The 26,111-nt window shown below is 36.5% G+C and overlaps 1 protein-coding gene across 1 annotated transcript in view; it reads left to right on the plus strand.

Annotated features, from left to right (window-relative positions):
• Nucleotides 1–26,111, plus strand: part of RP1 (RP1 axonemal microtubule associated) — a 280,580-nt gene that overhangs the window by 130,996 nt on the left and 123,473 nt on the right. Inside the window, exons 16-19 of the mRNA XM_058528715.1 lie at nt 27–204; nt 9,911–10,042; nt 19,353–19,549; nt 24,201–24,287. Coding sequence (XP_058384698.1) covers nt 27–204; nt 9,911–10,042; nt 19,353–19,549; nt 24,201–24,287 — 594 coding nt within the window. The remainder of the gene's footprint in view (nt 1–26; nt 205–9,910; nt 10,043–19,352; nt 19,550–24,200; nt 24,288–26,111) is intronic.

Raw genomic sequence — 26,111 nt, forward strand, 5'->3', positions numbered from 1 at the left:
ATGAAATCATCTTACATTGATTATAGGGTACAGGAGATACTGACTGTCATTTTAAGATTAAGAAGAACTTGGAAAATGCATCTATAAGCCTGGAATCTACGAAGAACCCAGGATTGTTTGTTGGACTTCAGTCAGATGGACAGGCAAAACCAGTTATTTATACCAAGAGTGGAAATGTTTTCTTCTATCCGCAAGTCATCAAATGTACGTTCACTCTGAAAGACTTCCATTTTTGGTTTGTTTTGTGGTGGTTTGTATACAGTATCTGATAATTTCATCACATTTTTACTAAGCAAATCTCTGCTGTTAGGCTTTTTTGTCATTGTTATTCTAGAAGCGGTGAAAAGAAACAATGAAGATCACTTACCTTAAATTCTCAGATGTTTAATGTTTGTTATAGAGTTTTTGCTACATTAAGCTCCTTTATAGTTTTTTAAAATTGGGTGTGTGCATTCATGTGTGTGTGTGCATGCATAAGTGTATTTTGTTATTTAAGGGTATCTCCATATACTGAGAGGGGATGGGGCTGTTAAAAACATTCTCAGCTTCATTGCTATTAATTTTTAATGCTCACAGCGTAAAAGGGGATAGAAAAAAGATCAACACAATAAGATTTGAATTAAAAATAGGATGTGGAAAAAAGTCTAAAGATAGGATAGAAATGTGAATATTTTGAAACTGGTTTCTCTCATATCTAAGTTCAGGTTCTCTAGAAAATTAAAGTGAGGCTCTGAGGACTTTATTTAAACAGTTTAAGCTCAGAATATATTTGCTTGAATACAGAGGTTAATGAGATACTCTATTGTGTTCTTAAATTAGCTCAGAATTTATTTTGCTATCTAATTTTTGCCTGATGTAGTCCTATGGATTTTGGCTTAATCAAAATCTAGATGATTTTTTTAGTCAGTCTGACTCTTAGTTAACTTCTCTTTTCTTATCAAAGTCTACGTATACTTTATATGGCTATATAAATACTTGAAGATATTATATATATATATCCTATCTGTAGGATATTATAGCTTTAATAATTTATAGATATATAAAATATTCTACAGAGGATAGTTTAAAATAAGAACATAAAGAGCTTGATTTATCATGATGGTATATCTGGCCTGTTCTTTGTGTTATCTGCATCCCTTCCATTTCAGCCTTTAGTTGCCGCATTTCAAAAATTGCAAATTGCTGGGCTTGTACACCTTAACTTCCTGCTATCCATATCAGCACTACATCCACCCTCTGTTTTTCCACAGGCTGGCACAGAGTGGCACTCCTACTCAAAACGGGTATGCCGTCTGTCTCTGGAGCTCTGGAGGGAAACAGATGACTTGAGAGAACGCAGAAAGATAAGGGTGGGATAGAAGAAAAAGCAGTGAGAAATGCCTAGCAGGGGACAGCAACCGTGCTGGAAGAGGACAGGGAGAAAGGAGAGCTAATACAAAGGAAGTGGCAGTGAAGAAAAGATGAGAAGGAAGAGAGAGCAACGATTAGAAAAGGAGAGGAATAGAAGAAAAAATAATTTGTGGCAATATGTGAGAGAGACATAACAAAAGGCCATGTCTGTCAATCTAGGGTATCAGTACCAATAGAACCAATAGATATGAAGTCATTCTTTTTTACAGGCTCTACAATTTAGTTCTATTAATAGGACATAGAGATTTGAGTTTTCTTCTCTATTTATCAGCTGTATGGTCTGAGTTAAGCCAACTAACATTGAACAGCTTTGGTTTCTGTGTCTGTGTGACTGGCATAACAGTAATACCTTCTCTCTCTACCCAGTAGAACTGTTGGGGATCAAGCAAGTATACGTGTGTGTTTCAGTAATACTAGCTAGCATTTGTGGGCAGTTATTTTATGCCAGACACTGCAAAGCATGGCTTATATCATTTAATCTCACTTTGAAAAGTAGGTATATTATTTTTTATTTTTTGAAACTACACTCTTATTATTTGATAATGTTTTTGAAAAAAGATTGAATACGCCCAGCAATTGTGAGTTAAATTTAAAAGCTTATTGCCAATAGGGCTAGGACTGATCTTCTGATGCTGTATTAGTTAACCTGTTGATAGACATCATAGTCTGTTTATATAATATTTTGTTTTATTATTTTTATTATACAGATATAACGTGTAATTGTGGAAAATTTTGAAAATATACTCAGGTAGAAATCTATCCAGAGATAAAAACCATTTACATTTTGATGTACATCTTTTCATGATTTTTTTCTGTGGTGTATATTGTATATATGTATCTACCTTTTTCTTTAAATATACTAAAAGTATATTTTTAAACAAAAAATGGGACTGCAGTCTTGTATATATGTGAAACAATTTTATGTTTTACTTAAAAAAAAAAACAAATTATTTTCATCAATACACATAGATTTATACCATATTTTCAAATGAGTTGCATTGATGCATTTACCACAAATTATTTAACCAATCCCCTGATGTTGGATATTTTATTGTTTAATTTTTTGTTATTATAAACAATGTTGGGATGGTCATTCATGTACATACATATTTTTGCACTTGTATGAAATTTTTTCTTAGCGTAAATTACCAGAAGTGGAATTGTTCACTCAATTTAAATAACAGTAGACTTCTTAAATCTGAACGTCCTGTGGTGATTCTAGCAGTCTCAGAGATAAGAAGTGTGGTTTTGGCACTAGTTGTCAGTCCTATGGGGAACTGCCTAGAGGTTCCTGTTTATTGTCGTTGTACAGAGACTCTCTCTTGCCTTGACGGTGGGCTATCAGGTGTCATGCTTAGATCTTACAGGTTAGCCAAATTCCTGTGATCAATGAGCTCTTCCTATTTGGATTAACCCATGAAGATAGTCATGGAATTTTGTATATATATTTGTGTCTGTCCCCTAGTTCCTGGCCCAAAGCTCTAAAACCCTTGTGAATTCCTAAGTGATAAGGGCACTAGGAGCATCTTTTGTTCTAATGAGGCAACTGTGGATGGGCTCCTGGATGGGCACTGGTCACCAGAAAGACTAAGCCATGATTAGAAGCTTGGAATTTTCAGTCCTACCCCCCAACCTTCAGAGAGGGGAGAGGGGCTGGAAGTGGAGTTAATAATTGACCATGCCTACTTGAGGAAGCCTCCATAAAATCCCATAATGTGGGGTTTGGGGGGCTTCCAGATTAGTGAACACATCCACACTGGAAGGGTGATGCATCCCAGCTCCACAGAGACGAAAACTCCTGTGCTTGGGACCTTCCCAGACCTTAACCCTACGTATCTCTTCACCTGGCTGTTCATCTATATCTTTTGTTATATTCTTTAATAAACTGGCAAATGTAAGTAAATGTTTCCCTGAGTTCTGTGAGCTGCTCTAGCAAATTAATCGAACCCAAGGAAAGGGTCATGTGAACTTCCAATTTATAGCTGATCAGTCAGAAGCACAGTTAACAACCTGGACTTGCGATTGGCATCTGAAGTGGGGGACAGTCTCATAGGACTAAGCCCTTAACCTGTGGGATCTGATGCTATCTCCAGGTAGGTAGTGTCAGAATTGAGTCAAATTGTAGGACACTCAGCTGGTGTTGCAGAATTGTTTGGTTTGGAAAAACCCCCACACATTTGACTACCAGATGGATCAGAAGTGATGTGTTCTGTGTGAAAGCAAAGGAGACACACGGGTGAAAAGATTAGGTTTTTCTAACTGAAACATGTAAAAATGTCTTGGTGAAATGGGGTTTGCCTTTGAGCTACCTAAACTTGCTGCCAATTCCCATCCAAAACTTTTCATGTTAAGATATGTGAAGTTCTTGAACTAGATATTGAGCAGATAATCAACAGATTATTGGGTCCACTTATTTCTTATAACAGTGAAGAACAAGCCACCAAAATGGATTTTCAGTAAGTCTGGAGAATATATATGATGTTCAGTTGGTAGAATATAACCCAACCCCTTATGAAGCTCAGTCTGATAATGTTGGCTTCTTGATGACCAGCATGGAAGTCAGATGCTCCCCTGAAGTCCTGTCTACTGAGTTAGAAGTTATCTCGTGGCATTTGTTAGGGCCTCTCTGACCATAGAGTACCAAATGGTAACGTTTGTTCCCTTCATGTTCTAGGATGCAGCACAGTGCCTGGCTCAGAGTCAATTGTTGAATGACTGAATGGTGTAGCATCAAGTGAGTGAGAGTGCATGTCAGGAATGTCTAGATTTTATTTTCATATGCTAGCAGTGTGTTCCTAATTAACTTAATTAGCATCTCTGAACCTCTGTTTTGTCATCTGTAAAGGAGGATAATAACATTGTATTACAGTAAGAACTTTTAGTCTGAATCTGTGAACCTTTTGAAATTGTGAGTAAACATATTTTGAGTAAACAAATTCTGTGCAAATATGCATAAGTGTACATTTGAGATGGGAAGAAGCTCATGATCTTCTTTAGATTTTCAAAGGGATCAATGACTCAGAAAATGTTAAGGAACTCTATTTTACAGGGTTTTGTGAAGATTGACAGGATGTTTATTTAAAAGTTTATAGAGTTCCTCAAATCATTTTAAGAATTTTTTCTACCTAGATTATCTATATATGATAGATTGAACCTGCTCTATACCAAAAAAAAAAAAAAAAATCCCGTTGAAACTGTTGGAAGTTTTGAGTTGTTTGTATTTCAGTATGTACAGAGACAGAACAGCCCAACTCCATAGCTTTTTTTTGCAGCATTAACTTTTCCTCATAGTTTTCAAGAAGGCAGAGTTGCAATTGTTAGGCACCCTTAGCAAGAAAGGGACTTGGATAGGAGAAGAGATAGTGGTAGGAAGAGAATAGTCAAGTTCGAGAGACTCCAGTGGAGACCTTCCTGCGAGGAAGGTACCTCTTGTCTCCCAGCATGCGCTCCTGATGTATGGACCTTGGTTCCCTAGAAGCCCCTGCCCCTGGTGTAAGGGTCTTCCTGTACTGCTTGGTCTGGCAAGGCTCACGGTCACATGGAAGGCACTGCTTTAGCCTGCCTGTGATGACACAGTCCTGTTGACTAGGTTCACTCACCAAATAGAGGCTTGCAAGTACAGCAGGGTAGAGAGGCAAGGGTGGCATTTCAGCTCGCAGGCTCTGAGAGCCAGACTGCCAGTGTTCACATCCTGGTTTGGCCTCTTGCTGGCTGTGTGCTCTCATAGCACCTGCACCAAATGCCTGTCCTCTATAAAATGAGGACGAAGAGTGCCTTAACTCAGTGGCGGTGTGAGATTATGTGAGTTAACCTGTACAAGATGCTTGGAATAGTGCCTGGTACTCAGTAAGTGCTATGCAAATATTTGTAGTTATAATTATTAAAGAAAGGAAGAGCTCTTAGTGATTTTTTTCCAGCAAGATTTTTTAAAAAGATTTCAGTGTTTTTTTAGAGCAGTTTAAGAATCGCAGAAAAATTGAGGAGAAGGTAAGAAAGATTTCCCGTATACCTCCTGCCCTACACATGCATAGCCTCCTCCATCAATATCCCCCACTAGATGATACATTTGATACAATTGATGAACTTACATTGACACATCGTAATCACTCAAAGTCCATAGTTAACATTATGGTTCACTCTTGGTGTTATATATTCTGTGGGTTTGGACAAATGTATAATGACAGGCATCTATCATTATGGTAGCTGCAGAATATTTTAACTGACTTAAAAATTCTTACACTAATTGATTTTTGAAATTTGAAGCAGCCTTGCATACCTAGAATAAATCCTGCTTGGTCTTGGTGTATTAATCTTTTTATAGGTCGTTGGATTCAATTTGCTACTATTTTGTTGAGGATTTTTGCATTTACATTCATCAGACTTACTGATCTGTAGTTTTATTTCCCTGTGATGTCTTTATCTGGTTTTGGTATTAGGTTAATACTGACCTCTTAGAATGAGTTAGGAAGTATTCTCTCTGCTTCTATCCTCTGAAAGAGATTATAGCAAATTGGTATAATTTCTTCCTTCAGTGTTTGGTAGAATTCTCCAGTGAACCATCTGGGCCTGATGCTTTCTGTTTTGGAAGAGTATTAAGTCTTGATTCAATTTCTTTAATAGATATAGGCCTATTCAGATTGTCTGTTTCTTCTTGTGTGAGTTTTGGCAAATTGTGTCTTTTAAGGAATTGTTCCATTTCATCTAGGTTATCAAATTTGTGGCAAGTTGTTCATAGTATTCCTTTATTATCCTTTTAACGTGCATGGAATCTGTAGTGATGTGCCCTCTTTCATTTCTGATGTTAGTAATTTGTGTCTTGTTTTTCTCTTAGCCTGACTAGAGACTTACCGATTTTATTGATCTTTCAAAGAACTAGCTTTTGGTCTCATTGAATTTTCTCTATTGATTTTCTGTTTTCAATTTCATTGGTTTCTGCTCTAACTCATCATGGTGTATCTTTTACAACTTAAATAGAGTTGATAAATTCATGGAAGATAAGAGATCCCTTTCATTCCCTCTTTTAATCACTTTGGACAAATCACTTAACTTTTCTGTGATTGGTTTCTTCGTCTACAATTTGGTTAGGATTTCATTTAATTAATTTATTGTGTATTGAAAATTTATAATAAAAGTCATTTATTCTACTACTACTTAGCTGTGCTAGCTAGCTTCTGCTGCAAAACCTTCTATTCTCTATTTCATGAATTTACATTCACAGTACTATGAACTTTATATATAGGAGAAAGTGTGAAGAGATCTGTGTGTGCTTACATTATCAGTTATTATAATGAGCCCATGGAGAAAGTTCTCAATAGATTATCTGGAGATATGGATGATTTGGAAGTTCTGTTTGTTCCCGCTGTTCCAGATAATAAACCCACCATTATAATTGCATATAGTAAGACCACACTGTGCTAGGTATTATTTAAAGAACGTTGGGGACTGGCCCGGTGGCGCAAGCGGTTAGGTGCACACGCTCAGCTGTGGCGGCCCAGGGTTCGCTGGTTCGGATCCCAGGCGCGCACCAACGCACCGCTTGGCAAGCCATGCTGTGGTGGCGTCCCATATAAAGTAGAGGAAGATGGGCATGGATGTTAGCCCAGGGTCAGTCTTCCTCAGCAAAAAAAAAGAAGAGGATTGGCAGATGATAGCTCAGGGCCGATCTTCCTCACAAAAAAAAAAAGAATTTTGGATCAATATAACTTGTGACTTTTCATTAATTTCAGTGTACTGTTACTTTTTTAGAACATCTAGGTAATAGTGAGTATATCCAAGTTTTATAAGTATCATAACGAAGACTTAAATTATGCATAAAAATTATGCATAATAATCCTCTTGCTCTAATTCTAGCCTGGTTTTATGGTATTAGCCACCCTCTGTATACAAATCGTGAGGCTTGGGGTATTAGTAACCTAAAAAAAATGCAAGACTGAAGATATGGTAAAGATGTCATGTTTCTATTATAATGAGAAGAATTTATTTTAGATTCAAGTCTTGTGGAAGTTTTTATTAAAATATATTTGGAAATTTCATTCTCACTTCATACTAGTCTGCTAAGATCATTCAAAGTTTTGACAAGTTTCAAAGTCTAAATAAAATACTATCATATACACAGTTCATCAGATCCTGAATATGTATATTATGATTTTATTTAGAAAAATATGACAAAATATGTTTCAGATAATAAAATAGACTGCATGGATTTAAAATATACATGCCGTAATAACATGGCACATTGCTATTGTGTAGGTTTTAGCTTGTTTTATTTTTTAAATAGCTGATATTTAATAAAACAGAAGTTTTTTACTGGTTCACTTTGTAGAGTGTACAGCCTTTCTGTCTGGTGGATCTTGATAATACTAAACTTTTGGATATAATGAGACAGTATCTGAAGTGAATAAATTAATCATTCAATTCCAGCTATCTGTGTAATACATACCTTTTGATAGTATTTCCAGGTAGACAATTCTATCTTCATCACAGATTTTATTTTATGTTGTGGTTGATAAATTTCACATTGTTTTTTAAATTGTTAAGGTGAGACAGAAACAGCACACTGGTAAGAGTCACTCCAATTCAGAATAGGTTGTGAATCCATGGAGGGCCATTTGGTACTTGAATTTTGGACCTCCATCTGTGACCTACGTGGCCCAAAGGCAAAGTGGGCAGCCTTCGGTACAGAAGGACAGGAACGTTCTGGATGACCTTTCCAGAAAATATCTTACAGGCCCTGAATTTCCTAATATTAAAGCAACTATTGTGTTTATAAATGCTTATTCCCATTTCACAGTTCTGCTTAGGCTACATCTGCTGTACAACCCTTTCTGTGCTTGTTTCTAATTTCTAGACTGGTACATTAATTGCTTTCTCCTCTGTGCTCCCTAGGCACTCCGTGCATGTGTCTGTTACAGCATTCATCAATATATACCATAGGTCATTGTTTGCGTGTACTCCCTTTGGGCTGCAACCCCATCAATGTCAGAGCCGTGTCTTATTTATTGATTTATTCTCATGCTTATGGCAGTGACTGGAAGAGAGTTTATCTTCTCTGTGTAAATCCTGGATTTCTACATTACTTGTAAATAATGTAGACCCTTAATTATGGGTCCCTTAATTAGACCACAATAAAATGGACCCTAAATTATATTTAGGAATCTTTTGATTCTTTTTTCCTCTCCAAGAGTTCATTTACCCTCAGTGGACATATTTCTAGTTATTTCTGATCTTCCTTTTCATATTTTAAAGTTCTGTTATTAGCCTCAATCTCCATTGTCTAAGCATTGCATTGTAAATAAACCATATGGAAAAACTTATGTTTTATAATGTTTTTAAAGCTTATTATTGTCTGAATTTATATCTTATAATACGTGATCATGGGCAGTTCTTCAGACACCAGTATTGCATAGTCTGTGCCATCACTCCATATGATCAAGTGTTGCTAATTCCTGTTAGCCATACATTTTATGAGTCATCTTATTGACTGCAATTGTGGTATTAAGAAGTAGCTCCTATTATTTATTATAATGTAGAATCAGACATCTATATAATTTTGTTGCTGATGAGGTTTCTAAAATCTGACGATCATAGTATGAATTACTACCATTTAAAAATGGCCGTACTGGGGCTGGCTGGGTGGCACAAGCGGTTAAGTGCACGCGCTCCGCTTCGGCCCGGGGTTCGCAGGTTTGGATCCCGGGCATGCACCGATGCACCTCTTGTTAAGCCATGCTGTGGCTGTGTCCTATATAAAGTAGAGGAAGATGGGCACAGAAGTTAGCTCAGGGCCACTTTTCCTCAAGAAAAAAAAAGCAGGGGGGAGGGTTGGCATTTATGTTAGCTCAGGGCTAGTGCTCCTCACAAAAAAAAAAAAGGCCATACTATGCCTGATCTTTAAGAATGAAATGCAAACAACTTAAACTTTGTAATCCTAAATACGAAAAGCAATCGTGAGCATATACTATAAAATTGGAGTCATTCAGCTGGGTTGGAGATATCTATTCCTGAACAAGACACCAAAAAAAACTTGCCTCTAAATAAAAGGCAGAAAAATAGCTAATGTTTTCTTAATTTATAGGTATATGTGTATTTATTTGATTATCATATTTCGGTAAAGTCACATGAAGTATTGTTTGAATGATGTTTTAGTCACTTCCCCTCATCATGAATGCAAAGTACCAACTTATCAAAGGAGTTCTCATTTAGAATCTATAAGAAAAACATCTTGAATAAGTCATTTGATTCATACTGTGGCATTAAATTATTGCTTGGATTTACAAAGCAGTGAATAGATTTTATAGGAATACCATTCATGGGCAGCCTACTGCTAAGAATAAAAAGTCATCTTCTGGTAACTATGTAATGCAGAGTAGAAAGATCTGACTAGGCATTGAAAAGGAAACAAGAGCAAGACTTAAACTTGCATAGCTGAACATACGGTGAATTTTCTGAGAAGAAACAAGTGATTTTGAGAGGATATCATCTTTTAAAATCTTAATTTCAGTTGGCAGAGAAAACCCAAAGGGTATATCTGCAACACCCAGCCAAGAGGAGGAAAAGATCCGTAAGTCAAAAAAACAGCAAGAAACACCACCAGAATCTGAGGCCAGAGGTCCCTTACTTTCTTCAACTGCAAGTAAGCAACGACTTGTTTTTCTTCTTTTAGTTTGTTTGTCTGCTCTGCTTCTTTGTGGCCACCTCAGGAAGAACACCAAATTATTTTTATAATATAGGTTACCTCATACCAGATGAACTTGCTTTTAAGCTATCATCTTGCTTTTTTATGCTTTGGTTTTATATTGCAAAGAATACATATATTTTAAAATGTGTTTATTTCTTTGTCTTGAATTCAATGTTCATTCCAGAACAATGACTTGAAAAGAAGATAGTATTAAATTATGACATTGGGGAGCTGGCCCAGTGGCGTACCAGTTAAGTTCATGCACTCTGCTTTCGTGGCCCAGCGTTCACCGGTTTGAATCCTGGGCGCCGACCTACTGACCGCTCATCCTGCCATGCTGAGGTGGCATCCCATGTAGAAGAACTAGAAGGACCTACAACTAGGATATGCAATTATGTACTGGGGCTTTGGGGAGAAAAAAGAAAAAAAAAAAGAGGAAGATTGGCAACAGATGTTAGCTCAGTCCCAATCTTCCTCAAAAAACAAAATTATGCCATTGTATTGGACTATCACCTACAAAATATTTAATGAATAACAGCAGATTCTCACCAAAGTGTAAGCAACAACAAAAATAATCTCCTCCATTTCTCTTATATGGAAACTGAGACATGAATAAAGCACTGTAGGCCTCAGAGATGTGAATTTTTAGTTTCTATCTCTTAGTCTGTTTGATCATTTTTCTTGCTCTTAAATGTATTCCTTTGTATCTGCCTGGGAAGTAAAATGAATGATATCTGACAAATTCTGTGCATCAGAATCCAGTTATCTTTGGGTAAAATGAAATAGTGGACCACTGTCTCTGAACCATTTTTTTTTAAATCCATTTTGAGAGACAGATAAATTGTAACATTACTTTTAAAAAAGTGCTTTTTGCAAATCAGTTATTGGATGTGCTCTCTTTCTTTCAGATAGTAACGGAAAATAGACGTCTTGCTGACAACTCTATGATACTATCACATCAACCAGAGGGAAGAGAAATTAGCCTTTTGATTTTTGCTGCATTGGACTAGGACCAGTTTTATATTTCCATGTTATATCATGAATCCGTGGAGCAGTGTGACAAATAACACTGCATGAGAAACATGTGCTTAAAATTTTTCGCAGAAGGAGAATTCAATCTTGTGTCAGGAAATAATGGCACCTAAATCTAGGATGGCCACCTCAAGTAAAATTTGACTTGGTTCAAAATATCATGCTAGCTGAAATCTCTAGGAATAGACACTTTTTTATGAGTAGCAAAATGCTTAAGAGAAAATCTATCTTATGAAAATTTGTTCTGGCAAAAACATTTAAAAAATGTTACTATTGTTAATTTTTTTTTAAGTTTAAGGTGCGCAACATGATGATTTGATACATTTGTATATTGCAGTTGTAGCATTAGCTAGCACCTTTATCATGTCGCATAATTATCATTTCATTTTCTGACAGGAATAATTAAGATCTAGTCTCTTAGTAAGTTTGATGTTTATAATACAATATTGTCTGTAATCACTATACTGTACATTTGACCTCTAGGTCTTAATTATCTACTAGTTCCAAGTTTGTACCCTTAAACATCTCTCCTATTCCCCATACCCCCTCCTCCTCTCAGCCCTTGGTAACCACCATTTTACTTTCTGTTTTTAGGAGTTCGGCTTTTTTTAGATTCCACATATAAGTGATGTCATACAGTATTTGTCCTTGATTGTCACTTAGCATAATGTTCTTAAGGTCCATCCATGTTGTCACAAATGGCAGGATTTCCTTCTTTCTCATGCCTGAATAACATTCCATTCAATTGTATATATACATTTTTATCCATTCATCTGTTGATGGGCACTTAAGTTGTTTCCACTTCTTCGCTATTGTGGATAATGCTGCGGTAACCATGGGAGTGCGTACATCTCTTTCATATCCTGTTTTCATTTCCTTTGGGTGTATACCCAGAAGTGGAATTGCTAGATTATATGGTAGTTCTATTTTTAATTTTTTTGAGGAACATCCATGTTGTTTTCCATAGTGGCTGTACAAATTTACATTCCCACCAACAGGGTACAAGGATTCCCTTTTCTCCACATCCTTGCCAACACTTATTATCTCTTGTCTTCTTGATGATGGCCATTCTAACAGATGTGAGGTAATATCTCATTGGTTTTGATTTGCACTTCCCTGATGATTAGTGATGCTGAGCATCTTTTCATGTAATTCTTGGCCATTTGGATGTCTTCTTTAGAAAAATGTCTGTTTAGTTTCTCTGTCCATTTTTTAATTGGATTTTTTTTTTTTTATTATTGAGTTGTATGAGTTCTTTATATATTTTGGATGTTAACCCCTTATCTAATACCTTTGTTAAATATTTAAGGATTGGAAAGTGTAAGTTTTAGATTGATGCAGGGTAGACCAAGTAATGTTCAAAAATGATAAAATTAGGCCTCATGATAAATATAGGTCTTTTCAAATCATCCTTTCATTTAATAAATCATCAAATATGCATTGTGTGCCTACTAAATGTCAGCTATAAGGAAATACAGCAATGGAGAAAAAAGACTTGGTCTCTGCCCTTTTGAAGTTTACAGTCTAGTGAACCAAATAAACATTAAACAATCACACAAAAATATAAGGTTAAAAATGGATAATGAGATGAAGAAAACATCCAGGGCATGCTAGACACAAAATAAAAGTTGTTATTAATTCATTGTAAAAAGACTTGTAAGTTCTTTATTGTGGTTAATGGCAATACAGTAGAAATGGAGAGTGGACCAAAAACTGAGAAAAGGGAGACTCAGCTTGATTTATTAATGAGCTATTTAAAACATTGATATAGCACAGACTTTGGACTTGAAATTCTGGAAATCCAGATGATAAAGCTTCCCTAATGCAAATGCCATCTACAAAATGCCCATGATTTGTTTAAATTCTGCCTTCTCTAATTGCAATAGAAATGATTTTTATAAGCATCCCTGACTTTAGGTGGGAAAAAATGTCTTCACATATGAATATTACTTAGAAGACTCTCATCCATTACTGATAATTAGATCATGACTCTATTATCTTCTTTCTACCTCCATCAAATATCTGCAGTAGTTAAAAGTTGTTTCTTGCAAGAAATACCTTCCTCTTGGTTTTGCAATTTAGCTATCATGCTAGATAGATTTGGGTTACATTAGCCATTCATATTAAAATATATGTTAGTTGAAAAATACTTTAGAAGACTTATTTCATACTTTTAAAGACATCAAAAACAACCATCAGCTCCTGAAGAATGAGATTATGTTTGTCAGTCTACTTTCAGGATAGGGCAAGATTAGGGGATTAGGTATTATAGATAAAATAAACCTGCCCTCTGTATTCAAAATGCTCATTTATTAAAAGGAAAGATGAAACTTTTCTTATCTACATCAAAAGATGACAAAGATTTAGAATTTATAGTACCACATATGCAATAAATAGTGCTTTTTGTAGTAGTAAATAGAGGCATAATGCCATTAAATTTGCAGAGTTTTCCTTTAGGGCCAAGTTGAATTTTGATACTAGTTTTGTTAGTGTAGGGAGGGTTTGAGAAAGGAATATTTTTTATTTTAAAGAAATTTTTTAATTATGGAAAATTTCAGACATATACAAAAGTGGAGACAATGGAATAATGAAGCCTCATGTACCCATTGTCCCACTTCAGCAATTATCAACATATGCCTAATCTTGCTATAGTCATGATCCTTCACACTGTGCCCCACGCTGCCTCCATTGAATTAAATCCAAGGCTCATCCATTAATACTTTGGAAACTCAAATTTTAAAAATTATTAAATTATTTGGGAATATAAATTGCTTCTGCATAATTTTAAGTTTGGAAACATTGCATCTAAAAACATCAAGCCAAATATAAAAATAAAAGACTTATAATTTGATATTCTGAACTGAAACTGTGCTTAGAAATATTCACTGTAACCTCTTATTTTTACAAATGAGAAAACTGAGGCCCAAGAAGGTGCATGTGGTTGAAGTCTTACCTCTAAAGCGAGCTGGGCCGCTCTGTGTGTGGGAACTTGAGCAGGGTGCAGCAGCCACAGCAGTTCTTTGTCTGCTGTGGTGCCATTGGTGGCGTTGGGCGAGGCCTAATCAGTGCCAAAGTCTCAGCCAGAGCACATTCTTGCTTTAACCCTTTTAGATGACAACACTTTAAGAACCAAAGATCCCCAGGCAAGGTAATTTGAAATCTGTTATCAAGTTGAAGCCTTCCTTAAAAGCGGTCACAATAAATCAAGTTTATTCTGAAAAAAAGATAAAACGCGTAAAACATGAAGGAAAAAATTAAAATTATATCATCTTATTACCTTCCTAAAAGCACTTTAAATATTTATTTATACTTATATATACGTGTATATATACACATGTATAGGTTATGTTGGATATATACTTTTTTAATCTGCTTTTCAGTTAATACAAGATAGTAAGCATCATATGTATTTTTCATAACATTAAATACTTTTGGAAAATAATTTAATAGCTGCAAATAATCCACTGTGTTTAGAGGTACCATAACATAATGACCAATTCTCTTACTATCGTCATTTTTTCAAATTTTTTTCAAGTATAACTTGCAATGGACGCTCATCTGTATTTTGTCTTATTTCTTTAGAATAATTCTTATAAATGGAATTACCAGATAATACACTATAGTAATTATTCTTCCTGTTGGGATCTTAGTGTTAGTTCCTTTTCAATATTAACAAAAAATAGCACTTCAGTATCCAGAGTGAAGTGTCGGTTTGTTTTTTTGTGCTCATGCTCTTATAGTAAATTACAACGTGAAGGTGATGTGAGTTTTCAATACAATGAGGATTTGAAGGGAACTTTGACCTGACAAAAGTAATGTAGACGTTCACATGAAGAGTGCAGATATAAGCCATTCCATTTCAAACAATCCTAATCACTTGAAAGTACCTCTCTATGTTAAGCAGAAAACCTGCTCACTATAAATTCTTTTGACCCACAAAAAGTCAACATCCTCTTCTATAAAATAAACCTTGTTTTTTCTTATTGTCATTTCTTCTTAGTATATTCTTATATTTGAATATAAATACACTAAAAAATGGATTCCAGTGTTTCTTTTTAGTATATTCTGTTCTTTCAAATATGTTGTTTTAATAGTTCCTCCTAATGTATGTTTTCTAAATTCTTTACCTTTATGAATATTTCATTTAAAGTGTGATTCTCCAAGTAGGAGCCTGTCTTCTCATTCTAACTTCTCTGAAGTTAGAATAATGGTATTCCTTTAATGTGGACCCTATGCATCTGTTACTATAGTCTTGGCTTAGAATACAAGTTTAGGCATCTCTCTTGCACTCTTGGTGTATATTAAGATCATTAGGATATTTTATTCATAATATCCTTTCCCTGAAAAATATGTAACTGATTATTTGAACCAAAATGCTGACCTTTATCTTGATACCAGTTTTTATCTTCTTGGTATCAGTCCAACATTCTAGCTTATTGGAATAGCTTTGATTATTTGATCTTGTTTTCTATTTGTTAGCTATGCCTACCAGCTTTGTACTTCCTGTGCTTTATGTAAATGCCTACCATACCTTAAATCAAGAAACTGATAAATTCATGAATAAAACAGGACTATTCATGTTAATTTTGTTGAAATAGATATTTTTACAGTGCCAAAGACCTATAGAGAGAACGCTTTAACTTCTTATTTTTTCTAGATGATTTTATATTTTTTAAAATTAGGGTTAAATAATAACCATTTTTCTGATACTGTGCTATTAAATATAAGGGACATTTGTTTTCAATTTTTGCTTTACAGTTTAGTGTAAAACACTGTTTCAAAAAAGTACACAGAATTTTATACAACTTGTCTTTTTATGCCCACACTCTCTGATGGTGATTCATGCCTTTAGTTGACCTCGACTTTGATCCATCCATGAACTATTAGAATCAGCTAATTTGTTATTTTTGTGTGTGAGTAATCTTTTCTTTCTTCAGAGCTTTAGGAGACCAGTAGCACAAAGGTAGGTTAGCTTTTTTTTTTGTCTGAGTCAGCCTGATTGGTGTTTAATTAAAGAGTTCTGGCACCCCTACGAAGAACATTTTTGAGTCATCTGAATAAATTTTAGGTACTATAGACTTTACTCAGGGAGACCCTGAAGGAGTCTTGGTTAATCCTTATTAACTTGGTTAATTCTCCCAGTTTAGAATATTTTAAACCTCTAGTCAACTAAAGCAACTGCTTTTATGGTTCTCAAATGGATAAATTTATGGTCAGAGACTAATGGACTTTGGTTCATTTCCAAAAGATTATGGCATTAGATGGAATTCATATTTAATTGATAACAGCACAAACTTTAATACATTGTTCTATATTATAGATTATACCATATTAAGTCATAAATTTTTGTTTGTGCAAATGTGTTATTGTGAAAATGTTAGAGCAGGAAGAAGAGGCTTTAGAGGTCATCACCTTGTTTGTGGATTAAATTAAACAAACAAGCTAAACACACACATACACACATAGGCATGCACATGTACCCATTTGAGTGTGGACATGCAGAAAACTAAAACCAAGTAAATGTGACCTCCTGAGTCCATTTCAGGGTTTTATAGTTCATTATTCAGTGTTTGTTTGTTCACTGGCCTTTCTGCCTCAGTCTCTCCCTGCTAAATTCAGCTCACTCTGTTTCAGACTGATCTTTCTAATGCTCAGATCATATCACTGCCACACTTTAGAGTCTTGACTGGCTCCCTCTTGCCTGCACAAGAATGTGCCAACTCCCTTCCACTTGCCCAGTGCCTTTCATGATCTCACTGTTTCTCCTGTGCTCACATAACATCTCATGTGAGGTCATGTTCAACCACATGTCATCATGTGCAGTTCTTCCAGCATGCCTGCTACTTCAAGCCTTTGTATGTGCTGGGCATGCTCTTCCCTCTATCAGGAATGCCCTTTCCTTCCTCGTTCTTCAAAATTCTGATTCATCCTTCTATGTTCAGCAGCGAGGTTCCCTCTATGAAGACTTTCCTGCCCACCCCTCCACAGTTCATCGCTCCTTGCTCTCTGCTACATCTGAACTTTGCAGTACTTCTTTTGTTTTCTATAAATGTGTCTGAATGTTTAAAATCCAAATGTTTGTATGTCTGTCTTCCCCACTAGATAGTGTGTATCTCCAGGGTGAGACTCTCATTATTTATCTTTCAAATTTCTGATTTGTGTCATTAATATGTAGAGAGCAATGAAATTCAGTGCCCACCAAATAATAGGAACTAATTAAATTTTCTTGAATTTAATAAAAGTGATCCTTTTAGATGACTTCAAGATATTCACAAGACATTAAGTAAATGATTAGCATCCTAAAGAGTATCTTACTGACCTAGATCACTGATTACTCTCTGGGACTCATGGATGTGCTATGGAGTTTTCATCAGTAGAGATCTGATTGCACTGTTGTCCAGGGTCTGGAGAAATCCCAAGTGTGTTTTTGAGGTTCCTGATGATGCTTGACTAGAAATGGCAAGCAGGACAGTCAAGTGTTCACATATAATATTTGAGTTTTGAAAATTGGATTATGTCATAAAATTTTTTGGACTAATTTTTGTAGTATTTTCCAGGTCAGCTACCTATGATATTATATCCAGAATGTAATCCAACTTTGCTTTGCCTGGGTTTGAAGTTTAGGTCTTCTTTGTTATTGCCTGTGTAACTCTGGGCAAGTTACCTAACGTCTGAGTCCTGGTTTGTCTGCCTGTTTAATAAAGGACAGTACCTCATAGAACTAGTGTGAGGATTGAGTAAGGTTGACATGATCATGAGTGTTAAGTGCTTAGGGCAATGCTTAGCACAGAATAAAATCATGTGTCCTGGTGAACTGTGTTTAGGTGAACGTGGAACACCTAAGCTTGTTTGTTTAAATGCAAGCCTTCAGAGTTAGACATTCCATCATTTACTTACTATATGATTTGGGCATGTTATTTAACTTCTGCCTCTTCTCTTCATCTTAAAATGGACGTCATAATTTGACTGACTTCATAGGATAAGTGCATGTGAAGCGTTCAGCAAAGAGCCTAGCATGGAGTAGGAGCTTATAAATGGTGATCATGATGATAATTGAAGGAAACATGCTTGCTGTTACAATGACAGAGATTACCCAGGACAGTAAAGAGAAGGCAACCTTAAAAGATGAATGCCAATTCTTTCTTAGTATTTGTTTCCATTTACAATTTTTTTGCACAGTTTTTAAAAAAAAAATGTGTTCATTATAGCATGAAATAACTAGTTATTTGCTGGGTTTTTTGTCATCATTGTTGGTACTGTACTGATAAGATCATAGGTGTTGTCTATGGTTGCCTATAGTTTCAAGCCACAGAATTAAAAGTAGGAAGAGTCTTGGTTTCCTTTTAATAACTTAACATGAGGAAATTCATCTCATTACCTAAGTCTGTAATATTTGTACCTGGAAATATCAGTTAAGAATTTACATGCAGTTGTTGAGGTAATCCAGACAACCAGTGCAGAGTAGCTTGGGAGATGTTCTCGGCACTACGTGCCCCAGGATCTCCTTAGATGAGGCAGCAGGCTAAAGAGAGCATAAAGAAGACAGCAGTTTTAGTTGGGGACTTCATCTCTTATAAACAAGGAGGGGCTGTTGGGAACTGCTGGCTGGTGGAGGCTGCCGTATGAAACACTGCTGCTGCGCCGTCCCTGCCCTCACAGACTAACATGCTCTAAGCACCTCAGAACCATTTGCATTTGGGAAAATTCTGTATTTAGTTCCAGATCCTTTCATTGCCCTCTCCAGTGGGGTATATTTTTGTTTTTTCAGAAATACTTTAGAAAAATTTTCTCTCTTCTCAATTTGCCATTTTTACACCTCATTTGGAAATGCGTTTTAATTCCACTTTTCTTTTGTTACTTTATATTTTAGTAGTTCTGTCTAAAAATCTGTAAGCCAGGCAGGCAGCTTTATGAAAAATCTATGGACACAGAACTGCAAATTCCAGCATACATCTGTGTTGTAGTGTTGAGGACAAGTGAAAGACTGCCAGGCATTTCAGATGTTTATTGTTCTAATTTAATTTACTTCAGTAGTTCAGTTTCAGTCGACCAGAAGCTTACTGTGAAGAGACAAGCACAAATTAACTCCCTAGAGCTGTAGCAGTTCATTGCCTCCCTGGCCTGCCCCACCCCTCCTCTACTCTGTTTTGATGGCCTTGGGCTCCATGTGACAAAGGATTCTGTCAGCCTGATATTGCATCTGATCTGCTACTAATGCCTTTTTCTCCCATAGAAGTTAAACCTTCCCAAAGCGATGAGACCCTTCTGTCAGAAGATGAATGGAAGGTGTTAGTGCTGACGGGAAATACAGGGACTCAAGCCAATGTCACACTCTGGGTATATGGAGACGAAGGAGTCACTGGACCAATAAGTCTTAGCAAGGACAGCTCAGAGCAGCTCTTCCTTCCAAGACAGGAGGATGAGTTTCAGGTAAACAATATCGGCAGTAATGTTGTTCTTTGAACATTTTAAAGGTATTTATGTAGTATGGAACAGTGTGGTTGTGTGTGATTGTGTATGTGTGTCCTGTATAAAAGAAATCTCTGGTCTATGAGAATCCTCATAAGTTATTCTAATGCCTATTATAATCGTTAAAGGAAACTTTTTTTCTCAAGTATCTTATACAAGCAAGGAAAATTTTAGAAGAAAATTGCTTTCTTTAAATGCAGTTTGTTTTAGGCCATTGGTTTGAAACTGGCCCCTAAACCATCAACCTCAACTCAAATTGTAACCAGATTATAAGACATTTAGAGATTCTTCTGGTAATGAAAATCCTCTTTTGTATAGTTGCATGTACTTTTACATGTTGTTCAGCTGAACTGTATGGGTGTAAAATCATTTTTTTGACATCTTCGGAGGCCAGATTTTGAAGCTCAGCCTGTGCCCATTCAAATATCTCTCTCCTTTACTTAGCACCAAAAAACGCTGGTCTGCATTGTTTTGAGTACCCCTGGTTGCCTCTCCTAGTTTCCTCAAGACTTGGGACAAATTTCAGCTAGGACAATTACATTCTACTTCACTAATTTATCCCACCCGCACAGGGTGAAAGCATATGGGTCTTTGGTGCACTGTTAAACAGCAGTTGTTCTCCCTGAAGAGTATTCCTTTTGTATCCTAAGGCTGGATAAAGACTAGAGAATGATTAAGGCCAACTTGAGTCAACAGGAAGCCACCGCCGTTTGGGGCTGCAGTACCAGGCAATCACTAATCCCCAGATGGTTTCTAGATCTTCTGCTTTTGCAATCATTAGATTTTTAGGGAAGAAAAGCAGTTGTCTGCAGTCATGAAGGAGCACTTTGGCTCAATGCTCAGGCAGTCATACCTTATACAACGTATGCATTTCAGGAGATTATTTGAAGATGATTGTTTAGAACTCAGAATACGTATGTTGTGGTTAGATCCCTAGGCCACTCCACAAAAGTCTGTTATTACCCATGATATACCTTGTGGTATATGTATTTATGTGCTGATAAATCCTCTCAATGTTTTTCTGGAAAAATTTACCCAGGGTCCAATCTTGGAATGCATGGTATAGATTCTCAGTCTTGACTGCACATTGAAATCACCTGGGGAGATTTAAAAGCTACTGATACCTGGTTCTGCTTTCAGAGATTCTGGTTTATTTTGTCTGGGGCACAGCCTGAGCATTGAGGTTTTTAGAAGCTCCCCAAGTGATTCTAAAGTGCAGCCAAGGTTGAGAATCTCAGCTATAGCACTAAACTGCAAACCAAGTGGGCTGGATTGGAGTCCTAGCTTTCCGTATATTCACTGTGTGACCTCGAATATATGACTTATTTTCTCCAGACCAGCATTATTTTTACATATAGAATGGAGGCGATGATATCTGTTCTTTCTAAATTCCAGAGTGGTCTGATGACAAAAATAAAAAATATATATACTTCAAGAAAATCCTATTGACATATAGGAAATGTAGTAAATTGGTTAAGAACAGAGGCCTTGGAGTCATGGAGATTCAAAGCCAGATTCAACTTTGCATTATTCCCGTCACCTTGAACAGGTCGCTTATCCTCACTAATCTTTAGTTTCCTTCTTAGTAAAGCGGGGAAGTGGGTAATAATACTTACTTAAAAAGCTTGTTGTGAAGTTTAAAGAATGTTTGGGCATGTGTGTGAAGTGCACTGTGCCTGGTAGATGGAAAGTGCTCTACAAATGACAGATTATCATTACAGTTATTGAGGACTCTCTCTCTCCTGATCGCAGGCATCAGCATATGTTTTCTTCTAGCTTCTCCTATTAGCTTCTCCTATTTGCTGTGAAGTGAGAGTAGGGACTTACCCAGCTCTAAGCTACTACCTCAATGGGAGAGATCAGGGAGGGGTATGAAAGCCCCCTAGGAGTGTAGGACCTTGTGGGCCCCAGGCCAGGAGCATGGGCATCGCCCAGGAGCTTCTTAGACATGCAGGGTCTTAGGCCCCACACCATATCTACTGGATCAGAATCTGCATTTTAATAAGATCCCTAGGTAATTTGTGTATACACTAATGTTTGAGAAGCACTGGTTTGAGGTTTAAGGGACAATGGGACTAGGGCATCTTGAAAGTCTGGAAACCCTAAATTAGGACTAGCCAGCTCATTCCTTTTCGCTCTCTTCTGTGGGCATTGACTTCCGCGTTCTTTTTCACCAGCATCATTTGCCACTTCTGAATTAGTCTTTTATTTTCCTTTCTTCCTTCCAATCCTGAAGTGAGCACATAGTCATTTTTGTGGACAGTGTGGTATTTCAGATCAAACAGGCTTGGGTTTGAATTTTACTTCTGGAACTTACTGTGTATCAGCTGTGTATCCTTAGACAAATTACTTAGCCTCTTTAAGTTTCTTTATTCTTTAAAGTAGATTCTTTAAAGAGCCCTGCTCTTCATGGGGCTGCTGTGCAGATTGGAAGAGACCATGCTTGTAAAGCACTTGCCCCTGGCTGGCACGTAGCTGAGCTCATTGCATGGTAGTTCCATTCTCCAGAAGTAACAAGCAGGCAGGCATGAAGTCACATATGCTTGGTAACCTGACTGTTTAGTTAGCCCTTTATTTTTTTCACTTAGAATGTGTAGAAAGAGAAAGTTTACACTTAAGTGCTAGTAGATTCTTGGGGCAATGAAAGGATATCTGCACTTTGGCTTACCTTTCAGAGAAAAACCAAGCCCAGACTGTGGGATAACTTCTTACTTCCTCTAGTGGGAAGAGCTAGCTTCTAAGTTCTGCCACTGAGACCAGCTCTGGGAGTAAGAAAGTTGGTGGAAGTTGGCTCTGTGGGATTAACAGCCCTCTCTTCCTTCCTCCAAGTCAATGCCATCACAGTGTTTGACCAGGTGTTGTAATAGCCCAGGGCCGGTCTAGCCACTCCAGTCTATGGGGGAAAGTGGTGGTGGTGGTGATGGGCACTTAAAAAAGTGAATTTCTAATTTTGGTATTGGGTATGAAAGAGGAATTCTGATGGCTTCTGGGTCATCTGACTGTCCCAACTCTTTCGGGGTCTAGTTCATTGGTAGGCAATGATATAAGTCAAACATAATATGAAAGTGCCTACCAAGCACCTTCTGTGGAGGTAGATGAGTATCTGTAGTAGAAATAACGATAATAGGTATTATTTAAGCTATTAAATAATAAGGTGGTGTATTGCCCTTTTTAATCCTCACAGTTTAGTGTCCTGGACATATCTTATACTTATATCATATATATATATATACATATAAGCAGAAAATGTTTGGTTATAAATCTATCTCCCTCACTAGATTATAAATTTCTCTAAGTTAGGGACTATGCCATCATTTTCATCTTTGTATACCTGTGGCCTTGCACAATGCCTAGATTATTGTGTTAAATAAACATTTGTGTAGTTGAACTGAAAATTGTATACAATGGATGTTATGTCCATTCAACAGATAAAGAGATTGAGGACCAGAGATGTAAAACACCGTATTTTACTCAGATTACAACAGCCAGGACACCAATTGAGCTCAAAGTGACTCCAAAGCCATTTCCCCACAGTGCTACCTGGATTAACAAATACTCTTGGACCATGTCAAAAACTAACTAAGTACACATGTTCTGTGGGCAGATTTGTTTCTTTTCCTTGAACTTTGAACATCTATGTCTTATCCTAGGAGTCAAACAAGAGAGGATTTTCAGAGTAGAAGGAAGTTCTAGACTCATTGGTACTTTTCCTTAAGCTTATAGAATAGCTATATTTAGCTTTGATGAAAATTGCGTTTTTACTTCTTAAAATAAGAGCCCATCTTTCTGTCACTGGGACTCAGCTCAGATGTTGGCTTCCAGTGAGAAGTGTGTGGTAGTCAGAGAACTGAGCATATGTATGTTCTTTATCCTATTCTTTCATCTGACTCCTTCTGCATATTTTCAGCCAAGTCTCATGATATTTCTGTCTTATATTCTGTGTCTGTGTAGTCCGATAGCTTCTTGAGAGGGCTTAATCTCTAGACTCTGAAAGCGTCCGTGAGAGTTGTCAACTATTAGTAAAAAAATGCATTTAGTAAGAAGAAGAGAAATAATTTTTTTTGAATTTTACTTATTTTATTGAGGTCATATTGGCTTATAACATTGTGTAAATTTCAGGTATACATTATTATTTATCAGCTTCTGTATGGAGTGCATCATGTTCATCATCAATAGTCTAGTTTTTATCCATCGCCATTCATATATGCCCCATTTACCCGTTTTACCCTCCCCCCACCCCCTTCCTCTCTGGTAACCACCAATCTGTTTTCCTTATCTATGTGTTTGTTTGTTTATGTTCCACATATGAGTGAAATCATATGAGAAAGAATTTTTTTTTTAAATAATTTTATTTATTTATTTTTCCCCCAAAGCCCCAGTAGACAGTTGTATGTCATAGTTGCACATCCTTCTAGTTGCTGTATGTGGGACGCAGCCTCAGTATGGCTGGAGAAGCGGTGTGTCGGTGCGCGCCCGGGATCTGAACCCGAGCCGCCAGCAGGGGAGCACGCGCACTTAACTGCTAAGCCACGGGGCCGGCCTGAGAAAGAATTTTTTAATGTGCTTAATTTAAAACATTCTGCTAATTTTTTCTTCTTTGTATTTCATTTAGATTGAAATAAGGAGCATTGGAATGATATATAAGATAAGGATAGGACATGATGGAACTAGCGAGCAACCTGAGTGGAGTTTACAGAGGGTAATGTTTTTTATTTTTTGCTTCATAGTTATTCTATTATGGAAAGAAATAGTAGACTTCTTAAAGCGGTGAGAAAGATAACATATTTTCCTAATTGTTGTAAATAATGTGAACAAAATTTTTGTGGCTATAACACTCTAAACAAATATGGTTCCTCCTTGTGAGGGTTTTTTTTTTTTTTTTTTTGCTGAGGAAGACTCGTTCTAAGCTAACATCTGTGCCAATCTTCCTCTATTTTGTATGTGAGTCGCCACCACAGCATGGCTGACAAGTGGTGTATGTCTGCGCCCAGGATCTGAACCCATGAACCTGGGCTGCTGAAGCCGAGCATGCCAAAGTTAACCACTACACCACAGGGCCAGCCCCATGAGTTTTTTTAAAATAGCATTTTTATAGTTATATTTACAAAGGCAATCTGTGTTCATGGAAGAAGTTATGAAGAATATAGTAAAGTATAAGAATAAAAATGAGTTGTTATTCATTAATCATTAGATGACCACTGGGGTGGTTCATTTTCTTCAGATCTTTTTTCTATGAAGCTCTCTCATGAACTCATTCACTCTCTACATACACACACACACACAAATATATAAATGTATATATTTTATATACATTTTGCCCTTTTATATATTTATATTTTACCCTTTTAATGAAATTGAGTCATGCTATGTATGCACTTTGGGATCCTGCCCCTTTTTTTTAAAATTAATCATAGCAATAAAAACAATAATAATAAGTGTTTGCTGAGTGCTTACCGTATGCCAGCTGCCTTGCAAATACTATGATATTTCTGTTGCTTAACAGCAACTCTTTAATTTAGATGCTGCTGATATCCTTATTTTACAGATGAGAAAACTGAGGTTCAATCCAGTTAAGGGATTTGGCTGAGGTCACTTAGTAAATGGTCTTATTGTATGTTGGACTCCAGGGATTGAGATCATAAGTACTATCATTGGGCATTAAGTTTGTTTTCAAAAATATATGGCAATTAAATTCTCAGAAGCCATGAGACTTCTGTATGGAAGCAGTAATTATTGTGGAGTCAAATGACATGTTTTGAATCATAGAACATCTCTGCTTTCTAGCTTTAAATACTGTCACTGATTTCTTTACACTACATGATATGTTATTTTAAAATGTTTGAGGTTTAAAATTTCGAATACCGCTGAGGATCTAGCAAATTTGTCATTTTTCCATTTAAAATGTTTCTTAATCTTATCTGTGATTTTTATTATCGTATATTTGATTATATAATGAAAGCAAATGAGAAAATTTTAAATTTACTGAAATGTTTATTGCAGCATTTCTTAGCACATAACTAATATAATGAGAACTGGCATTCTTATAGTACAGGAGCAGGTAAATATGTCCAGTCAGTATGGCAAGAAGTATTTTCTGAGCACCTAATATATGCCCTGCATTGTGCTAAATGCTACTGAGAATGGGAGGGAACTATATGTTGGCATTAAATTTTTTCTATTTGGAAACTTTGAAAGATTTCAAAAGAGAGACAAAAAATGACCTTTTAACAAGAAGATGCAAAACCCATGGAAACTGCAAAGTTTAGCAAAATTACAAATTCTGTACTTGTGAATTACTGGGAAAGACAAGTCAGAACATTTTAGAAAAGACCTAGCCATGAGTTAAGTTGGCCTGTGTCGCTAGCATGGCTTGTGCTTTGTCTGGGGCCTTTGAGTGAGAAGAGTATTCAGGGGTGTGGCAATATCACTGTGTAGCGATTCTTTAGCTAGATGGGAAAACATCCCTAAGCAGAGGCATTCAGAGGAGGGAGTACCCTGTCCTCGGAACCAAGGAAGCCGTCTT

This window comes from Diceros bicornis, chromosome 33, assembly GCF_020826845.1.
Source record: "Diceros bicornis minor isolate mBicDic1 chromosome 33, mDicBic1.mat.cur, whole genome shotgun sequence".
Classification (NCBI taxonomy): Eukaryota; Metazoa; Chordata; class Mammalia; order Perissodactyla; family Rhinocerotidae; genus Diceros; species Diceros bicornis.